This window comes from Serinus canaria, chromosome 3 (assembly GCF_022539315.1).
Source record: "Serinus canaria isolate serCan28SL12 chromosome 3, serCan2020, whole genome shotgun sequence".
Lineage (NCBI taxonomy): Eukaryota > Metazoa > Chordata > Aves > Passeriformes > Fringillidae > Serinus > Serinus canaria.
Window position 1 is genome coordinate 108,438,909 of NC_066316.1, and position 16,803 is coordinate 108,455,711.

At 40.8% G+C, this 16,803-nt stretch overlaps 2 protein-coding genes across 6 annotated transcripts; one reads left to right on the forward strand and one right to left on the reverse strand.

Annotated features, from left to right (window-relative positions):
- On the forward strand, positions 1–5,833 carry CENPQ (centromere protein Q). Of its 5 annotated transcripts, none has more exons than XM_030235534.2 (10): positions 1–126; positions 490–590; positions 1,057–1,212; positions 1,493–1,550; positions 1,683–1,797; positions 1,951–2,019; positions 2,618–2,747; positions 2,967–3,086; positions 3,392–3,469; positions 4,058–5,833. In XM_030235534.2, the coding sequence occupies exons 3-10, from the start codon at positions 1,060–1,062 to the stop codon at positions 4,184–4,186; spliced, it is 852 nt and encodes a 283-aa protein (XP_030091394.2). In that variant the 5' UTR covers positions 1–126; positions 490–590; positions 1,057–1,059; the 3' UTR covers positions 4,187–5,833. The 5 variants fall into 5 exon arrangements, with proteins under 5 accessions (XP_030091394.2, XP_030091395.2, XP_050828206.1 ...); XM_030235535.2 differs by having other exon boundaries at positions 490–545; XM_050972249.1 differs by lacking the exon at positions 1–126 and having other exon boundaries at positions 257–545; positions 1,496–1,550.
- A 481-nt stretch (positions 5,834–6,314) lies between these two features.
- On the reverse strand, positions 6,315–15,159 carry LOC103821188 (cytochrome P450 2K6-like). The gene is made up of 9 exons (XM_018921836.3): positions 14,683–15,159; positions 12,948–13,110; positions 11,743–11,892; positions 10,489–10,649; positions 9,665–9,838; positions 8,942–9,083; positions 8,075–8,259; positions 7,849–7,990; positions 6,315–6,545 (listed from the first exon to the last, which is right to left on the reverse strand). The coding sequence occupies exons 1-9, from the start codon at positions 14,938–14,940 to the stop codon at positions 6,358–6,360; spliced, it is 1,563 nt and encodes a 520-aa protein (XP_018777381.1). The 5' UTR covers positions 14,941–15,159; the 3' UTR covers positions 6,315–6,357.
- Between the last annotated feature and the right edge of the window lie 1,644 nt (positions 15,160–16,803).

The following is a 16,803-nucleotide window of genomic DNA, read 5'->3' on the forward strand; positions in this document are numbered from 1 at the left end:
GATGGGCGGGAGGGGCGTTGCGCGTGCGCCGCGGAAAGCGCGGGTTTGTTTGGTAACGTCCCGGCGGGCTGAGGGCTGAGGCGGGGCCGGCGGCAACGCAGAGGAGGGAGAGGCAGCGCCGGGAAGGTGAGGCTTGGGGCGACATGAGCCGAGAGGAGAGGAGAGGAGAGGAAGGGTTTTGTGGAGGTGTTGTCCATGATGCTATCCGGCAGCACCGGGGAGCGGGCATTCGGGGATGTGAGGGCGTATGGGTGAGGACTACAACTCCCAGCATGCACAGCGATGGAGTAGACGGTCATAGGCGGCGACGGGGAGCGATTCATGCTGGGAGTTGTAGTCCATACCTTATTTGCGGTCCGCTGTGAAGGCTGTCCCCCAACATGAGTAGTTATGGAGGAGGGACATGCAGGGATTATTTGCTTGTTTTAGGGCTTATTTAGCTGGTGTGGAGTTTGTTTACCTGGCATATGGTTTGTTTACCTGTTTTAGGTCTCACTAACCCGGACGGGGCTTATTTGTCTGCTGTCAATTTGGACATTTTCTTGGTGAGAAGTGACAGGACCTGAGTGAGGAGAGAGGGGCCTGAGGGGGTGAGTGAAAAGCTGAATAAATCTGAATCGTGGTGCTTGAGAGACGAGAAGGGTGGTGGCGTTTGTGGCTACTCCCAGCTGTGTGACACCTTTTCCCTCTGTATGGTAAGAAAAGATTTAAACTGCATCAGAGACCACTGTATTTATGTGCTAAGGTAAAAAGTTCTGGTAATTTGTTCTCTGCGCTGGAAATTAGAAAGATAAATCACAGAGTGGTTTGTGTTGGAAGAGACCTTAAAGATCATCCATTTCCAACTCCCTGCCATAGGCAGAGGCATCTTCCAAATGGGAATGCTTTTTTAGTGATTCTACATTTATGTAAATTTACAGGATTTTGGGCTCTAGGTTAGCAAATATTCAAACATTTCATATTTATTTTTTTTTTAATTATGGTTTGCACTGTATGGGTTATAATTGATGGATTTTAATTTTGTCTTTGTTTCCTCCTGTTCCCATTGGTTTACAGATAATGAAACCCCGCCCCACATCTTCCAAAAAAATGGGGAAACCAAGTGGTGGGAGATCAGCAAAAAATCCTTCTAAATCAAAAAATCAGCCAGTGCCTTCTAGCAAAAAAAAGGGAGCAGATGAACAAGGAAGAAAACAAGGTCAAAAAAGACAGGTATTCATTGTTTTGGAAGGGGAAAGGGAAAGAGGTTTGTTTTTCCATTTTTTAGTTGGAATTTATAGAGAATAATTCATGAACTAAGAATAGTCCTCTCGAGGAAATGCCCAGTGTGAAGAGGTCTTTTGAGCAGTCTTCAATAAAGCTTTTTGGGGATTTTTTATGCTCTAAGTCTTTTGTCAGACACTGGCATAGTGAGTTCCTAGAACTAGATGAATGATTGCACAGCAGAGGATGTCTCAAAATTGCCACATTTGCTGTAAATTTTTCCCTTCAGCAGGTCCCTCAGACAGGCAAAAGGGGAGTTAAGGAACTGAAGGACTCTTCCCCTGCAGGTAGGGTCCTGTTCTTTGCTGTTAAATCTGAGCTGTTTTACACCTTTGACTCCAGTCTGACTGAGCTGAGTCACAATGCTGTCTGTCCAGGTTTGACAAGTCATATTTCCCATTTTTCCTTTGTGATAACAGGAGAAAATGGTTCTTCAAAAAAGGTGAAGCTGTCCAGCGCTGCAGTAAGATCTTGGCAGCCTCTCTCAGAGAACAGTAGGCTGTTCCTGGAAAATATAGTGGATTCAGTAGTACTGTAAGTGCCAAACACCCTGGTGGTTCTTCTTTATTTCCTCAAGGAACAAAGTAAAAAATGGTATTACTTGAACTGAAAGTCAGTGTGTTTTTTGACGTGTTCTCTATGCTTGCACACTTTGTGATGGAAATTCTGCCTGTGTTTTCTTTCCAGATCTGTTTTGTCCCAACAGAGGGAGAGAAAAGATGATGTTCAGAAGCACCTCAATGTACTGAAAAACAGGTAAGAAATTATAAATTAAAAGGAAAGAGGGAGAGAAAAGATTTCTTCTACCCAGTTGTTTTGTACCATACTTTGAGGGTGAGCTAAAACTCTCCTCTGACATATATATATATATATATATATATATATCTAAATATATAGATTTAGATATATGGAGAAAGCTATATATCGTGTTTCAGAAAATCATTTCCAGGTTTTATTAAAATGATCATCATTTGGAAGCAGTTGCAAATTCTCCTCTTAGAAATTAATTTGAAAAGCAGAAAGGTCAGAACTGGGAAAATGTTAGGAAAATATTAATTAATGTCTGTTTATAGTCAGGATTGTAGAGGCCAGTGGAATATAAACCACACAAGGTCAGTGCAATAGCAGGCATGAGAATTTTGGAATTTCTTGTTCCGGGTGCTTTCCTTGGACACCGACTCCACATGATTTTGGAAAACAATTCAAGGCAGTTTTTCTTTCCCTCTGGAGTCATTTACTTCACTGGCAGCAATTAAGTTTAAAACTATAGTGAGATTAGTTTTTCCCCATAATTTCCTTGTTGCTTTGCAAAGAACTGCAAACAAGTAATATTTTCCTTTTTCTGTAATTGAAGGGTACTGAGAAGTTTCAAGACTTTAAATGTGCCTCCAGGGAAGCTGGGCAACCTGAAGAATATCCTGGGCCTTCAAATGGCAGAGAAACAAATGCTTGAGACAAATGAGGAGTCTTTGGAACAACTGCAGGTATGAAAAGCAAGGAAGGGAAGAAATTACCTTACCACACTGCTGATCATTCCTGTGCTCTTGTGGAGGAGTGTCCAAGTGCTCATCATTGTCAGTCACCTTTGCTGCAAAGCACTGTCTCTTTTTGGATGTTTTTTCAGTGACTCAGTGTGTTCTGTGGGAAAGATTCACCATTTCTAAAGTGAATTTTCTTCTGGTTTTGTCTTGGTTTTGTTTTAGGAAGAAATAAATGAAGCAGAGCGATCAGCGGAGCGCATTGAGGAAAATATACAGCAGCTGCAGTACAAAATTAAGGTGCTCAAAAACCAGTTAGAGGAGGATGAGAAAGGTGCCAGGAAGGTATTAAATAATAAATAAATATATTAAATAAATACCTGTGTACTCCTATAACCTAGAGGAATGAGCTGATTTCCAGAGCTTTTTCAAACAAGCTGTTTCTCAGGCAGTGTCATTTAAGGAAGGCCTCATGTGCTTTTGGGAATGGATCTTCTTCATCTTTCCAACTTCAGTTGCAGAATTAAGTTTGGTTTCAGAAGTTGGATAATGACAGACACACAAGTATCAGGCACACAAGTATTTTCCTACTTGTGTGCCTGATATTTGGGGGTTTGAATTGTGTCTTCATTCTCTTCTTCTTTTTCTAGGTATTCCAGGAAAATGGCAGTGGAGCACTCCAGCTTCCAGAACTCCCCAAGCGCAGTTTGCAGGCCCCCACTTTGCAGGTGAGTGTGGAATATATATTTGTCTTTTCAGAGACACTTTGGTTATGAGAAGGAAGGCAACACAATATGCTTTTATCCCTTAACCTCTGCCAGAGGGGCCATTCTGAAAATTCAGAAAATTTGAATAGATTTTCATTTTCTGTGTTATATTTTTGTTCTTTTCATTGAGAACTATATACTTCTGATTTAAAACCAGGACAAAACCCTAAAAACCCACCTCATCCTTGAAAGTGTTCCAGGCCAGGTTGGATGGGGCTCTGAGCAGCCTGGGATAGTGGAACCTTGTGGGAGGTGGCCCTGCCCATGGCAGGGGCTCGGAACAAGCTGATCTTTAAGGTCTCTTACAACTCAAACAGTTCTGTGATCTTATGATTTAAAATATCACCTGTCTTTTCCTAGAAACCCTATGGCCCTAGGGAACTTGTAATTTCTGAAATAGATTTATAGTTGCTGGAGGGAAGACTCATTCTGTGACTTTGGATCCTTTTTGGTTTAAACTGTAGCTGGGCTACATGAAGGTGAAATTCCTGTTGCGCTTGACAAAAGCTGTTTTTTTTATTTGTTGTCTATGATTCTTTCCTTCTTTAGGAGGAAATTTTGAAGGTAAAGAATCAGAAGGACCTTTTAAAGGATTTGAATGCTATTCAGCAGTCACTTGACTTGAAGAACTTGTTAACCCTTGTTGAAAAGACATATGAGAAGGTGGATTTGCTTTGAGAAGCCAAAATATGTGGAGTCTCCATCCTGAGTTTGCTTTCTTCCTAATGGCCTTCCTGTTGTGACTGCTGCATTTCTGTTAAAACATTTTCTATTAACATTGGTATATAAATGTGTAGATACATTTTGGGACTCAAGTGATTTAAGTCATCTGCCAAGGTTTTTTGGGGTTTTTTTAACTGTGATGACTTCTAATGATGATATATCCTGTCATAGGAAAAGGGAGGGAAATGGATCCTGGATTATTTTGGTGTTTTTACAGAATAAGGGAACTATTCCATTCTATTTGCACTTCTTTATCTGTAAATCACTGAAGTCCATGTCATCTATGAAAGTAGTTTTTATTTGAGAGTTTAAACCAGAAACAGGTAGTAAAAATAAGCTTTTCTAATACTCTGTTGTACATCCCCTGTACAACTTTCTTACTATTTTTTAACAAAAACTCTCAATTGAAGAAAATAGAATAATTTTTATCAAATGTACAAAATGTCTTTTACATTTTGGTTACTTAATAAAAACGCCAACATCAAACAACATGAAATACTTTCTCAGGTTAAGTTACCTGCTGAAAGATAGCAGTGTTCTTTACACTGACTTGCTTCATAAACTCTTGTTCTGCTGTTTACAAGCTGCTGCTACTCATTAATGAGACAAAAGCTAATTGTCTTTCTTCTATGAGGGTTTGAAAGCCTCTCTGGAGGTAGAATCATTTATCTCAAGTTGGAATTAACCTGTAAGGATCTGAGTCCAGCTCTCTACTCCTCACAGGATTACCTAAACCATGTAGGATCAGGAAAACCAGACTAAGTACTTGCTTTATACTGAATCACAGGAAAAAGAATATAATTATTGAGAATTATTTCTCAAATTTGTTATCACTTGGCAAGGGGAACAGTTACTGATATAACCATTACCCCAAAATAATTTAATCCAGAGCATGGGTTCAAAATTTTCCTGCATGCCAGGAAAAGATTAAGTAAAGATTAAGGGTGATTTATTGTGTGGGTTTTGAACTTCCTAAACCACATAGAGACCATTGCCTTTTTGAGAGGTTTTTATTTTGAAAAGAAAGTGTGGAGAAGGGCAGTGAGGAGGAGTCGGATTCAGTTTCCACACAAGGAAGTTGAAATAATAACTGAAGAATGAGCTGGGGCATTACAGTGCTGGATAGATACAGAGGCAACTCAGATTACTTTAATTTTTTTTCCCTGACACTGGGTGATTTACGATAGGCTGGCTGTGGGTATTGTTACTTTTGGGCTGTCAAGCACACATAAACAGGGTAACATGAACCAGGGAACATAAATCAGATATTTAGGAGTGGTCTTAGCTTGACTTGATGGTGGATGCTCTTGGACAGAGTTGCAGAATGGTCAGATTGTTGGTTTTGATGAGATTTGAGACCTCTTCCAGAAAGTTCACTGTTAATCTGTGTGTGTGGAGCTGTGACGTGAAACTTCAATTTCACAAACCTTGGCTTTAAGTAGGTAAGAAATTTTCTTGTGTGTGTATGCTTTATGTACTGAGTTTATCCATTTAAGGAATACTCAGGGAAAATCTTAAAGACCTTCTGGATTTAGGTCAGCTTGGCTTAAGGTGTTTCCTCAGAAGTGATCTACAAGTACAGAACTGTGATTTCTTTGCATTTGAAAATGGAGTAGGGAGAAGAGCCAAGGGAAGGGGCAGCACTGAGGCACTGGGGAACATCAGGATATCCAGTCCAGCTTCAAGCCCAGCTGACTGCCAAGGTCAAACAGCCCTTCTCTTCTGACAGCCTGAAACTCTGAACATCCCGCATTTATCTCCTTGTACAACCTAAGCGCAGCTTTATAGTCCATATGGGTTTTTGGGAAAAACCTGGACTTGGGAGCGTTTTTTGGGATATGCTTTCAACAAACAGTGAACATGGCAGCAAGAATAGAAAAGCTGAAGGCCTGTATTATTTAGCCAAAATTAAGTGATCTAAGAGATTAATCCATGAGCCATCAATTACTTCACAGTTCTGGCCCATTTCTGCCCTCTCCCAAAAAATAAAAAATAAAAGAACACCACTTTGGTTTAGAAGTACTGGAAACCTTAATTGAAATATTGATTGTTTTGGTAAAAGAATAATGAGACAGACGCCATGGAAAAGTGATTTAAACATTTTAGTCACACAATGGATTAGAGCTCTAGGAACGTGCTACAGCACACATTTTATAGGGTTTGGGGATGACATTAAAGGAAATGGCAGGGCTGAGGTCCAGGTCTGAGTTGGAAACTCCAGGTGGAGGGAGGAAGTTGAACCTCTGCAGGAGACTGGTGAAGAAGAGGAAGAGCTCCATTTTGGCAAGAGTCTCCCCAGCACAGATCCTCCGCCCTGGAACAAAAGGCAAAAGGACCACAAGAAAATCAGTGAGCTGCTTCTTCAGTATTGGAAGAAAAAAGCCCCTTTTATCAGCTCTTGACCTGAAAAAGGTCAGTGGGAATCCAGAACATTTGAATGTTATAGCCTGGGTATGAATAAAGAGCACAGATTTTAAAACTCTTTTGGGTACAAGTTAACAGAGAAAGGAATTTTGATCTTCAGAAGTATCATACCAAAGCCAGCTGGTGATGGGTTCTTTTTTTCCTTTGTCTAAATGCTTGCATTTGGAGAGAAATATATGGAAATGTATTCTGAATTCCTTAACTCCAGTTTCAATAAAATCTGAATTTCTAGTTAATTTTCACCATTTTCTTCTACTTGGCTGAATTTTTGGATCCCAAACCAACTGGTTTAGTCTAGACTTTAGGTCTATTAGTCAACTCATAGGCAATTTTTTATACTAAAATTTGTCAGCAAATTTCCTTGAAGATTCACAAATGCTGGCCAGAGTGGGAGTGAGAAGCAAGGTGGAGGAGATATTCTATGAATATTCAAAAGTGCTGTAAGTTCTGTAAAATCCAATAGCTAGTAAGCTGCCTTATTCATAGAATGATGATTCAAGAACTAAGAACAATCTGAACTAAAATTTGGAGTTAACACCCATGTGTGACAAAAAATGGAGAGCTATTGCACGGCTGTGATATGAAAAAAACCCTCCAGGGAATGCCCAGACCTGACACTCCCTGGATGTGCTTTCAGCTGGGACATCTAGGCTTAAGTCTGGAAAAGAAGACCTGAGAAGTGGAAGTGTCATAAGTTCTTCTAAAAAGAAAGAAGAAAAAGAAAGAAAAAAATACGGTGTACTGGATGGTGAGTATGACAAGAAAAAATCTTATTCAAAGATCATACAGAGTTGAAAATATACAAATAGTGTTGATAAAAAAATGGAGAGTGTTGTGGATATGACAAATAAATAAGCCAGAGACTGATATATGGGAACTTAAAAAGGGCAATTACAGAGCCTGCAAAGCAGGAGAAATGCCAGAGAAGGAACAGGGTTGGAATCTCCCATGATTTGGCAAATGGTGTGGGTGTGTAAATTCAGGTGAATTTCACACTCTGGGGAAGCCTCAAAGGGCAAGCCCCTTCTGTCCTTTAATTTTACATGGAATTTGGGGTTTCTTGTCACACTGTTTGGAATCTTGACCCAGCTGGCATTTTTTGTGACTTTTTAAAAGGGACATGGAAAAACGAAGCAGGAATGCACAGAAGCATCTTTGCTGTGTGTTCTGTGTAAATATAAAAGAGAAAGCACCTGCTGAGAAAGGCATGAAAGCATCTTTCTTCACAAATTTCCCATTGGCATCAAGGAAGTGCTCAGGGTAGAACAAGTCTGGTTTCTCCCACTGCGACTCGTCTTTCAGGACTGAGGTCAGTAAAGGGATGATGTAGGTTCCCTGCAAAATAGGATAGTGGAATGAATTCCTGGACAAGTTCAGAAAGAAGAAGTGTTAAAAGAAGCAATCCTGTAGGGATCTCACCTTGGGGATGAAATAGCCGTGGAGGGTGACATCTGCAGCAGTCTCATGAGGCAAATCCAGTGGCAGGATATTGGCAAATCTCTGAATTTCATGGATGACAGCATCTGTGTATGGCATCTGAGCTCGGTGCTCGATCCTCGGGGGATTGGACCCTATCACTTGCTCTATCTCATCTTGGACCTTTTCTGAAGAAAGAATCAACTCTAAGATGCAAGGACTCATTCACTCCTGAGACACAATGTGCTTTACTCATGTAAAGTATAATAGATCTGAAGTACAAACCATAAATTCTCCAAAAATCTTTTTTCCTTTCAGAAATAATGGGAGGTGAACAGGACTACAGTGTTTGATTCTTTACCAACAAGAAACCTAAAGACTTTTTTTCTGCCATGTCTTCTGTCTAAACATCTATGTTCTGTCCAAGGGTTGCCTCAAAAACCCCATTTGACTCCAAACAACCCTGTGCCATCAGCTGGAATGGAGATGCCAGACAAAGGCAATTCCATGAATCTTCTCAGTCCCTAAAACCTCAGTGCAGTTCATTTAACATCTGCACAGACCTTTGGTTAATTGACAGATTCTAAGGGAAATCTAGATCAAAATCATTGTGCAACACAGGACAGCTCTTTACTTACTAATTAATGAGATTTCCCTAAGTAGAGGGCCTGGCCTGTATGAACTCTGTGTTCTGCTGCTGGCCAAACACTGAGATCCCCACTGGGTCTGAACCAGAGGGCACAGAGACAGTAATTGGCTGGAATCTTTACTTTTTGTAATTTGGCCTATTAACAGATGTGTTGCTCCTCCAGGTTCCTGTTTAGTCACTAATTCCCTGAGTGTAACAGTATCTATCATTAAACCACTTACTCTGGATTTCAGGGTACTTTAGCATCAGCAGAAAGCCCCAGTTTAGTGTGGTGGAAATGGTCTCAACACCAGCGGTAAACAAATTGCTCACCAAGCTTAGCAAGTTGCCATTATGGAAATACCCATTGGTAGTGGATTTCTCCTGAAAAAAGTCATTGAGATAAAAGGATGAAAACGCAAAGCTTTCCATCTGAAAATGCAATTTGTTTAGATAAATATTTGCTAAGATATAAATCCTATATTTTAAAAAAGTGTGAAAGACAAGGAAGAGCTTTGGGCTTGTGCCTGGAGGAGAGTGCTGACTTATCTTTGTATTTACTGGTACCTTCTGCAAAGGGAGCTGCCTTCCCCATGGGGAAGGTGACCCAGCCATATCAGAGACCACAAATAATTCCCAGTAAAGCCCAGGTAGTGATTCCATTCTGTAATGTGTTATGTTTTCAAAAGAGCCAGAATAGGTGGGACAACAGAGACAGTAGATAAAATGATGCAGCCTTGGTAAATATATTTATACAGTCTGAAGAAAATAAATAAGAATAAATGTTCATTGATTTAAAGAGGCTGGAATTTCAACAGCGTTCAACTCTACCACTTTGTCATATGTATTTTCTCAAGGACAGCTTCCCTAAAAAAATTCAGCTGTAATTGTAAGGACTGAAAGAAAATTCCAAATGTCTTCATAGAATCATAAGAGATGGATTTAGCAAGAAAATACTCAGTTACCTCCTGCTGTTTAACCAGGAAGGCATCAATAAAACTTCTTTGGTCATTTTTGTCCAGGTTTTTGAGGTTCTCTACAAAAGTAACTCGTACGAAATCATGGAATTCATCTCTGTTTCGAAGGAGAGCCTTGTTAGCCCCTAGGAGGAATCCAAGGTATGGGAAGATATTGTACACCTACGAGAGTGGAAGTTGTTAGAGAGAGTTTATCAGCCAGAGCTCTGAAAACATTACAGAAACAAATTAACAACATTCGGCCTTCCTTGTAGATACAAAGTCAAAAACTTAAGATTAATATTTTGTTTTTAGGAACATGAAAAACTGAATGGATAAATTGTGGTAGAAAATTCATCAAGGACCACCAAATAGATGTAAAAATCTTGTAAAATTACTATTTTTCTGGAGTAGTGTAGCTGTCAGGCTCAAACAGCTTCAAGCTGCCACCAGGCAGATGGAAATGTTGGCCAGCAACTTTTTTTATTGTTTTGGCCAGGTCTTCGACTAACATTGTTTTTTTTCTTTTTCAAAACCTAGATAAACATAAATCAATCCAGGGTGTGGCAGCATTGCATGCAAATATACAAAGGTATTTTTCACTCACTAGCACTCATCAAACTCTATCCTAAATATGTTTTTGAAAGACTGGGGGCTCAATTGTTGACTTCATGATTCCCAAACTGTCTCTCAATGTTTTTTTGTCCAAGAAAGTGCTTTGTAAACCAATTATCTCTCAAAGTCTATGATTTTCCTGTTTAATAGAAGAAACTGATCACCAGTATTGCTATTGGCATGCAGTGGAACAGCAACATAAACATGTGATCCATTACCGTGACCAAAGGTTTCCCAGCAAGCCTCATGTTTTCATTGGTCATATTTACAAGTCTCACAAATCTGGGGTCTTTGTAGTCAAATCGTTTTCCAAGCAGTATTGACACAATTATATTAGCAACTGCTGCATTAATTATTTTGCTGGCATCAATGGGATTGCCTAGACAAGGAACAAGAGAATTTGTTACATTGTAATGAAGAGATGTAATTTGTAAATGTAAGATTATTATTAAATATTGATGATTGATTGCTAATATTGATTATTATCCAATGTCAGAATACAATAGCAGGACACAAAAATGTCAGAGTAGACAAATTCATCAGACTGGTGTACATTTCCTAAAAAGGTCTGAACTTGAGAAGGCTCAAAAAGCCTTTGCATACTTGGACAAACCTCAGAGGTAGTGAGGCCCTGGCACAGGCAGCCCAGAGAAGCTGTGGCTGCCCCACTCCTGGAGGTGTTCCAGGCCAGGCTGGACAGGGCTTGGAGCAGCCTGGGGTAGGGGAAGGTGTGTCTGCCCATGGAAGGAGGTGGAGCTGGATGAGCTTTAAGATCCCTTTGAACCCAAACCATTCTGTGACTCTGCAATTCCATGGGTTTGCAGAATGAACAGCCCACCTATTGGAACCCAGGAAATTCCTCTGACTGCCCTGGAGGACTCAAGCCCCTGCTCAGGGGGCTCAGAAACCTTGGCACAGAGCCCAAGACACCTGTGACCTTCATCTTGACCCATGGAAAAACAATTACCAACCTTAAATGAAGAACTACAAGTCAAGAGACTTTAAGTAGAATAATAGTTAGTTTGTCATGGGGTGAAATATAGATTTTTTTTGATTTTTAGAATGGGGGTTCAGGAGGCAAGATGGAAGAATCTGGGTGTGTCCAGTCTTTCTCCTTCTTCTTCTTGGCCTCCATCTTCTGCTGTGATGTTAGCACTTTTGGATTGATTTAATGTAGAAACTCACTGTCCAACATAGGTGATAGGTATTGGGAAGGTATGGTAAATAATGCACATGTAGTTTTTAGTATAAAAAGATAACACTGCCCCAAGGCAGTCAGTGTGCCGCAACCTGACCTGCCACACAGACCTCAGCAGGCCCGAGAAAGAATGTTATAAATAAGAAATAATAAACAACCTTGAGAATAAGAACAAAAGAATCCTGACTCCTCCTTTGACAGCCAGGCTGGGAAAAAGAAGCTTAAACAAATCTCAGAGTCACTCTGGCCAGCAGAGGTTCTGAGACCCACCCACCTTCCTGGGAGGCGATGGAGTCTGCCAGGTACCCGTACTCCTCCACGATTCGATCCTCAATGGCCTTTTTGCCCATCCCAAAGTCTCGTAAGGCTGTCAGGGTAAACCTTCGCATCACCTTCCAGTTTTCACCATGGGCAAAAACAACCCCTGAGACCAAGAGAATATTTCAGTGGGGCAGAAGATTTTAAGTAAATTTGCAGGCATAGAATGGAGCTGTTTAGTAGCAGTCACTTTTAAAACAAATTGCATCCAGATGAGCAAAAACACAACTGTGCCTTAAATTTAATCCCCAGCAATAGGTTCATTACTCAAGCAAATGATAAATATTTATGGTTTAGTTAATCAAATCTTAAGAAGAATATATATCCACAAAGACACTTGTCACTGAGAGAAAGTGGACATTCAAGTTCAAACTGCTGGTCATTGTAGTTAGAAAGTGGAATTGAACTAAGATCTCTGGTGATTGCAGGAAAAAAAAGAAGCAGGAAAATATGTCTTAAAAAAGGTAATGCCTTAAAACCTCCACCATAATTTTTTTTTCACTGAAATTGTTACATCATTTATCTGATGACCTCAACAATGTTTTTTTTCATAAATTAAAAAAAAAAAAAAAGTGAAAGTAGGCTTCTATGCAATAATATGATCAAAAGATTCAGCTGTTAAAATGTTCACAGAATTATTCCTGAATTTTTCCAAGGATCTTTGGAGACATAAATATGAAATTCTTATGCTAAATCAGAATGAAGTTTGGGTGTGGAATTCTTATTTTAAAACCCAGCTCATTAGAGAGTATTTTCCTTTTTAAAATAAGTCCCCAGTTCTCTATGGGCTACATGCTATCTATTGTCACATTCTGAATTTAAAAGCACTATTCACCTGAGTATGATGAGCAACAGTAGAATATTAATTTCAGAAAAGGATGTTCTATGATAAGCCCAAAACCCCACAAGTTCAGAACCATATCATGACAGCTAGAAATGTGTCACTATCCATTTTCTGTTGCTGTAGTTATTTTTAGGTTGTTTTGTTCACTGTCAGTAGTTTCAAAGTTGAATAAGTGTGCTAAAGTCAATGAAATTGCTCCCTATTTCCAATGCCTTTTGTGATCTCTGATCCAAAGTGTTGTTCCAGCTCCTGCTTTGTCTATAGGGGAAAAAAATAAGAGTAGGTCAAGCTGATAAGGAAGAATAAGACCAACTTACCATTTCCTTTAGTCAAATCTTCAAAGACTGGGATTTTAGGTCTCTCTGCAAATGCATCTGCTTGGTTTACAAGAGCTTCCTTCACTGTCTCATAGCCAGAAATCACTACCACTTTCCTGTGTCCCATCTGAACACTGAAGACTGGACCATATTTTTTGGACAGCTGTCAGGAGAAGAGAACAATGATTTACAACTTCTAATGCCTACAGAGAAATTCATTACCTGTTCCAGCGCTGCTTATTTTCCAGTCCTGCCTCTGGGTTACTCACATGGTAGATATTTTCCTGATTATGGGGAAAGACACTTGATTTAAATGATGGGAAAGTGCCGGACATTGTGGTGGATAATGACTAAATGGAAGTGTTGGGAGAAGAGTTCCATTGTGTTAAACTGAGCAGAAGTATCAACAGCTGAAACCCCAAGTCAGCAAAGGATTGCTCTGGGAGTTCTGCCTGCCCTCAGAAACCCTTGTAAATTCAATTTTTGACTCATGTTTTCACACTCAGCTCTAAACTATTGTGTTTCTTTTGTGCACAGGCTACACCTGAGCACCCTGGTACCAAATGTTTGGTACCATTATTTTATTAAAAATAAATCAGTTTGTTTCTGGACCAGGATTTAGCATTAGATCCATTCAAACTTTTTATACTTGATTACATGCACCATGAATCTGTCTCAGAGACAATGTGGTAGATTTTTAGCTGGTACAGGTAGATTTATTTTTATGTAACTCGGTGTTCCTCATTCTTCTGACTACTGGAGAGGGGTTTCCTGACTGCACTCATTTTCCACTGGGTTTGCAGAGAGAAACAGAAGGCATCTATTTAGCATCAAGATGCAAAATGTCCAGCAAGTGGTAAGCAAGTACAGCCAGCTGAAACAACAGGAGCAGTGACCCATATCTGAATTGTGCTCAAGTCAGAGAGCCAGTATCCAGCATCAGAAAGGAATCACTGAATTACAGCAGATTCATATTGGTTCTGCTGGCCTGAAAACAGATGGAACTTGCTTTTATCAACACGGCTGGACTGTGTAGGACAGCTACGGTGATATTCCAGATATTGCATCTAAGCAGTCTTTTGATTTGTGGGTACAACATCCATACAGGTTTGTTGGTGCAAATATCCCTTTCAAAATCATCAGCAGGGAAGTTGTGTAATTTTAATGTCTAAGCAGAAAAAACTCTAAGAAAGGAGCAGGTTCGTAGAACTCACTCAAAGTCAGCAAGGCCCTGCAATAATCTAGGTAAAGAAAGCACTAGAAGAAAACTGAAAGATTTATTATTTTGGCAAAGGTTGGCCCTGAATATTAAGAGTATATAGTTATATCTTCAGCTTTTGGGGGAAGAAAAGAGGAAAGGGAGATGAGAACGTTGATAAATCAGTGAAGCCAAGATGCTGCAGTCATAGCTCCAGGTACATCAATCAGCTGAAGGCAGAGAGGGTTACACCACATATCAAAATCATTCCTTATTCTGTTGTCTTTTTCTCAAAATTACCACAAAAATAAGGTGGTTGCTACTAATTTGAAAGTTGTTGAAGGCTGAAACCTGGATAAAATATTACAGTCAAGAAACCAAGCTGCATTCAACATTTTCTGCTCAAATAACCATCTCTGGGTCCCTTGCTAAAGGCTCATACATGGATGCAATACATTGGGTGCAACAGGAGAAACTCTCTGACATTTTGGACTATGGGGCTTGGTCGATAGGACCAACAGAAAAGGAAATGAGTACCTGTAGATAAGTCCTGTAGGGTCTCTTCAAGTCAAACAAAAGCAGGTTTCCAATTATAGGTAATGGTCTTGGACCTGGAGGAAAGTTCTGTCTTCGGTCATTGTTCCAGAACCCTGCTGTTTTCAAAATGGAGAGAAAAGCCAGGATCAACACTAACACAGTGGAAGTGCTGCTGTTCCAGAAACCTGCTGTTTTCAAAATGGAGAGAAAAGCCAGGATGAGGACAAAACCAAGGGAAGTGCTGCTGTTCCAGCCCATCTCTATTCAGCCAAGTATTTGCTACAGAAGAGAAAAGAGAAAATGTGGACTCTGGATCTCTGTCCTCCTGAAATTGTGCTTGAGAGGCTCTTGTATTAGTCCATAAACCTCTTTTCCACTGAAGGGTATGTTTTAATTGCAGCTGATGACCTGTTCTCTTCCCCTGTGCTTCCTAACGAATCCTCAGAAGGGTACAGGGTATGTTTGCTAACCAGTGTGACTGGATGAGAGTATGGGTCACTGGGCAAGTGTGAAAGTCCAAGAACAGGGGTAACTGCAGGTCATCAACCTGACATTTGCTATAAGAGCCATAAATTCTGCATGTTGTCCAGGTTACTGATTAATCATGTATTTGCCTTTAGCACAGATATCTTGATACCCCTGAGGAATCAAAATTCCACTGCCCAGGGCTGTTGTGCAAAAAGATTAATTTTTTTTAAAGTCTGTGATGTATGAATGCAAGACTCACGAGCGGAGAGCAGCTGTATCTGTTTTTGCAGAGGTAAGACAGTACTGACATACCTAGTGTGAACAGAGAATCTTTGTTCAGTTCTTCACACATACCCCAGTTGCAGGACACTAATAAACCCATCAGCCTGACAGTCTGTTTTTTTTCTCAAGGTTTGCAGGTTTGAGGAAACAGGATGCCTTTCTTGTTTTCAGATTGTGTAATTGCTTCCCAGGGCTTTTCACAGAACTGTTTATGGGTGGCATAACTTTGATTCCATTGAATTCATTGGGAATTTGAAATCACAGAATTATTGAGGTTGGAGGGGATTCTGGAATATTTCTGGTTCAATCCCCCTTTCAAGCTGGGTCACCAAGAGCCACTTGCCTAAGCCTATGTCCAGACAGGTTTTGAACTTCTCCAAGGACCTAAAAAATTATATAACCCTAAGGAGGGCAACTCCACATCTCCTGGGCAACCTGTGCCAGTGCTGAGTCACTCTCACAATATGAAAGTGTTTCCTGATATTCAGAGGGAACCTCCTGTGTTTTAGTGTGTGCCCATGGCCTCTGGTCCTGGCACTGGGCACACACTGAGGAGAGTCTGGCTCTGACTTATTTGATCCTCCCCCGAGATATTTATACTGATAAGATCCTGCTGAGCCTTCACTCCTCTAGGCTGAACTCCCACCTCTCTGTGTTTCCTCATGTAAGAGGTGTTGCAATTACTCCAGCACCTTTGTGGCCCTTTGCTGAACTCTCTCCAGTCTGTCCATATCTCTTTGGTACTGGGAATGCCAGAACTGGACACAGCACTGGGAAAAGAAATCCTCTGTTGGCTGGGGAAAGGGGGCTGAGGTACAGCCTAACTCAGGGGTCTCAGAGGGCGAGCAGCAGAGGAGAGGAGGTGTTGAAAGAGCAAGCCAAGGGGAAGACTGGACAGAAAAGTTGAGTCACAGCCCACAGAACAGTTTTTGGAAGAGTTTTCCAGCAGAAATCTTGAACAGAAGTTGCATGTGGCCTTGAGGCCAGAACCTGAAGGTTGTGTGAGGTGCAGTGCCTCAAGGCTGAGCCCCTTGTCCTCCTCTCCCAAAAATGTCGGGGTCCCTGCCGAGACATGGCCAGAGGCAGAGGAGAGGAGGGAATGGGGGAATTCCCCAGGGAATGGGGCAGCAGAGACCTAGAGGAAAAGAGCCCTGGCACATGGCTGGGAGCCTAGGAGAGGCACCTGAGCAAGGCTGCTCACCCTGAGCCTGACCCCAGGGGCTCTGGAGCAGAGACCAGGACATTTTACCTGCCTGGAAGATGAACTGGAGGAAGTCCAGGACCAGCGTCCAGCTGTGCTCCAGTTTGCCTGATTCTACTTGACTTTTCCAGAGTGGGTAAAAAAGGCACTGAGTAGGTCAAGTTTTCCAC

Excerpts from the sequence above, each read along its gene's own strand:
- CENPQ (XM_050972248.1), top strand. The coding sequence starts at position 468 with ATGGTTTGTTTACCTGTTTTAGGTCTCACTAACCCGGACGGGGCTTAT. Across the intron at positions 1,798-1,950 it reads ATAGTGGATTCAGTAGTACT|ATCTGTTTTGTCCCAACAGA; the intron begins GTAAGTGCCAAA and ends TTTTCTTTCCAG. Across the intron at positions 3,087-3,391 it reads ATGAGAAAGGTGCCAGGAAG|GTATTCCAGGAAAATGGCAG; the intron begins GTATTAAATAAT and ends TTCTTTTTCTAG.
- LOC103821188 (XM_018921836.3), bottom strand. The coding sequence starts at position 14,940 with ATGGGCTGGAACAGCAGCACTTCCCTTGGTTTTGTCCTCATCCTGGCT. Across the intron at positions 11,893-12,947 it reads AGATTTGACTAAAGGAAATG|GGGTTGTTTTTGCCCATGGT; the intron begins GTAAGTTGGTCT and ends TCTTGGTCTCAG. Across the intron at positions 7,991-8,074 it reads ACGGCTATTTCATCCCCAAG|GGAACCTACATCATCCCTTT; the intron begins GTGAGATCCCTA and ends CCTATTTTGCAG.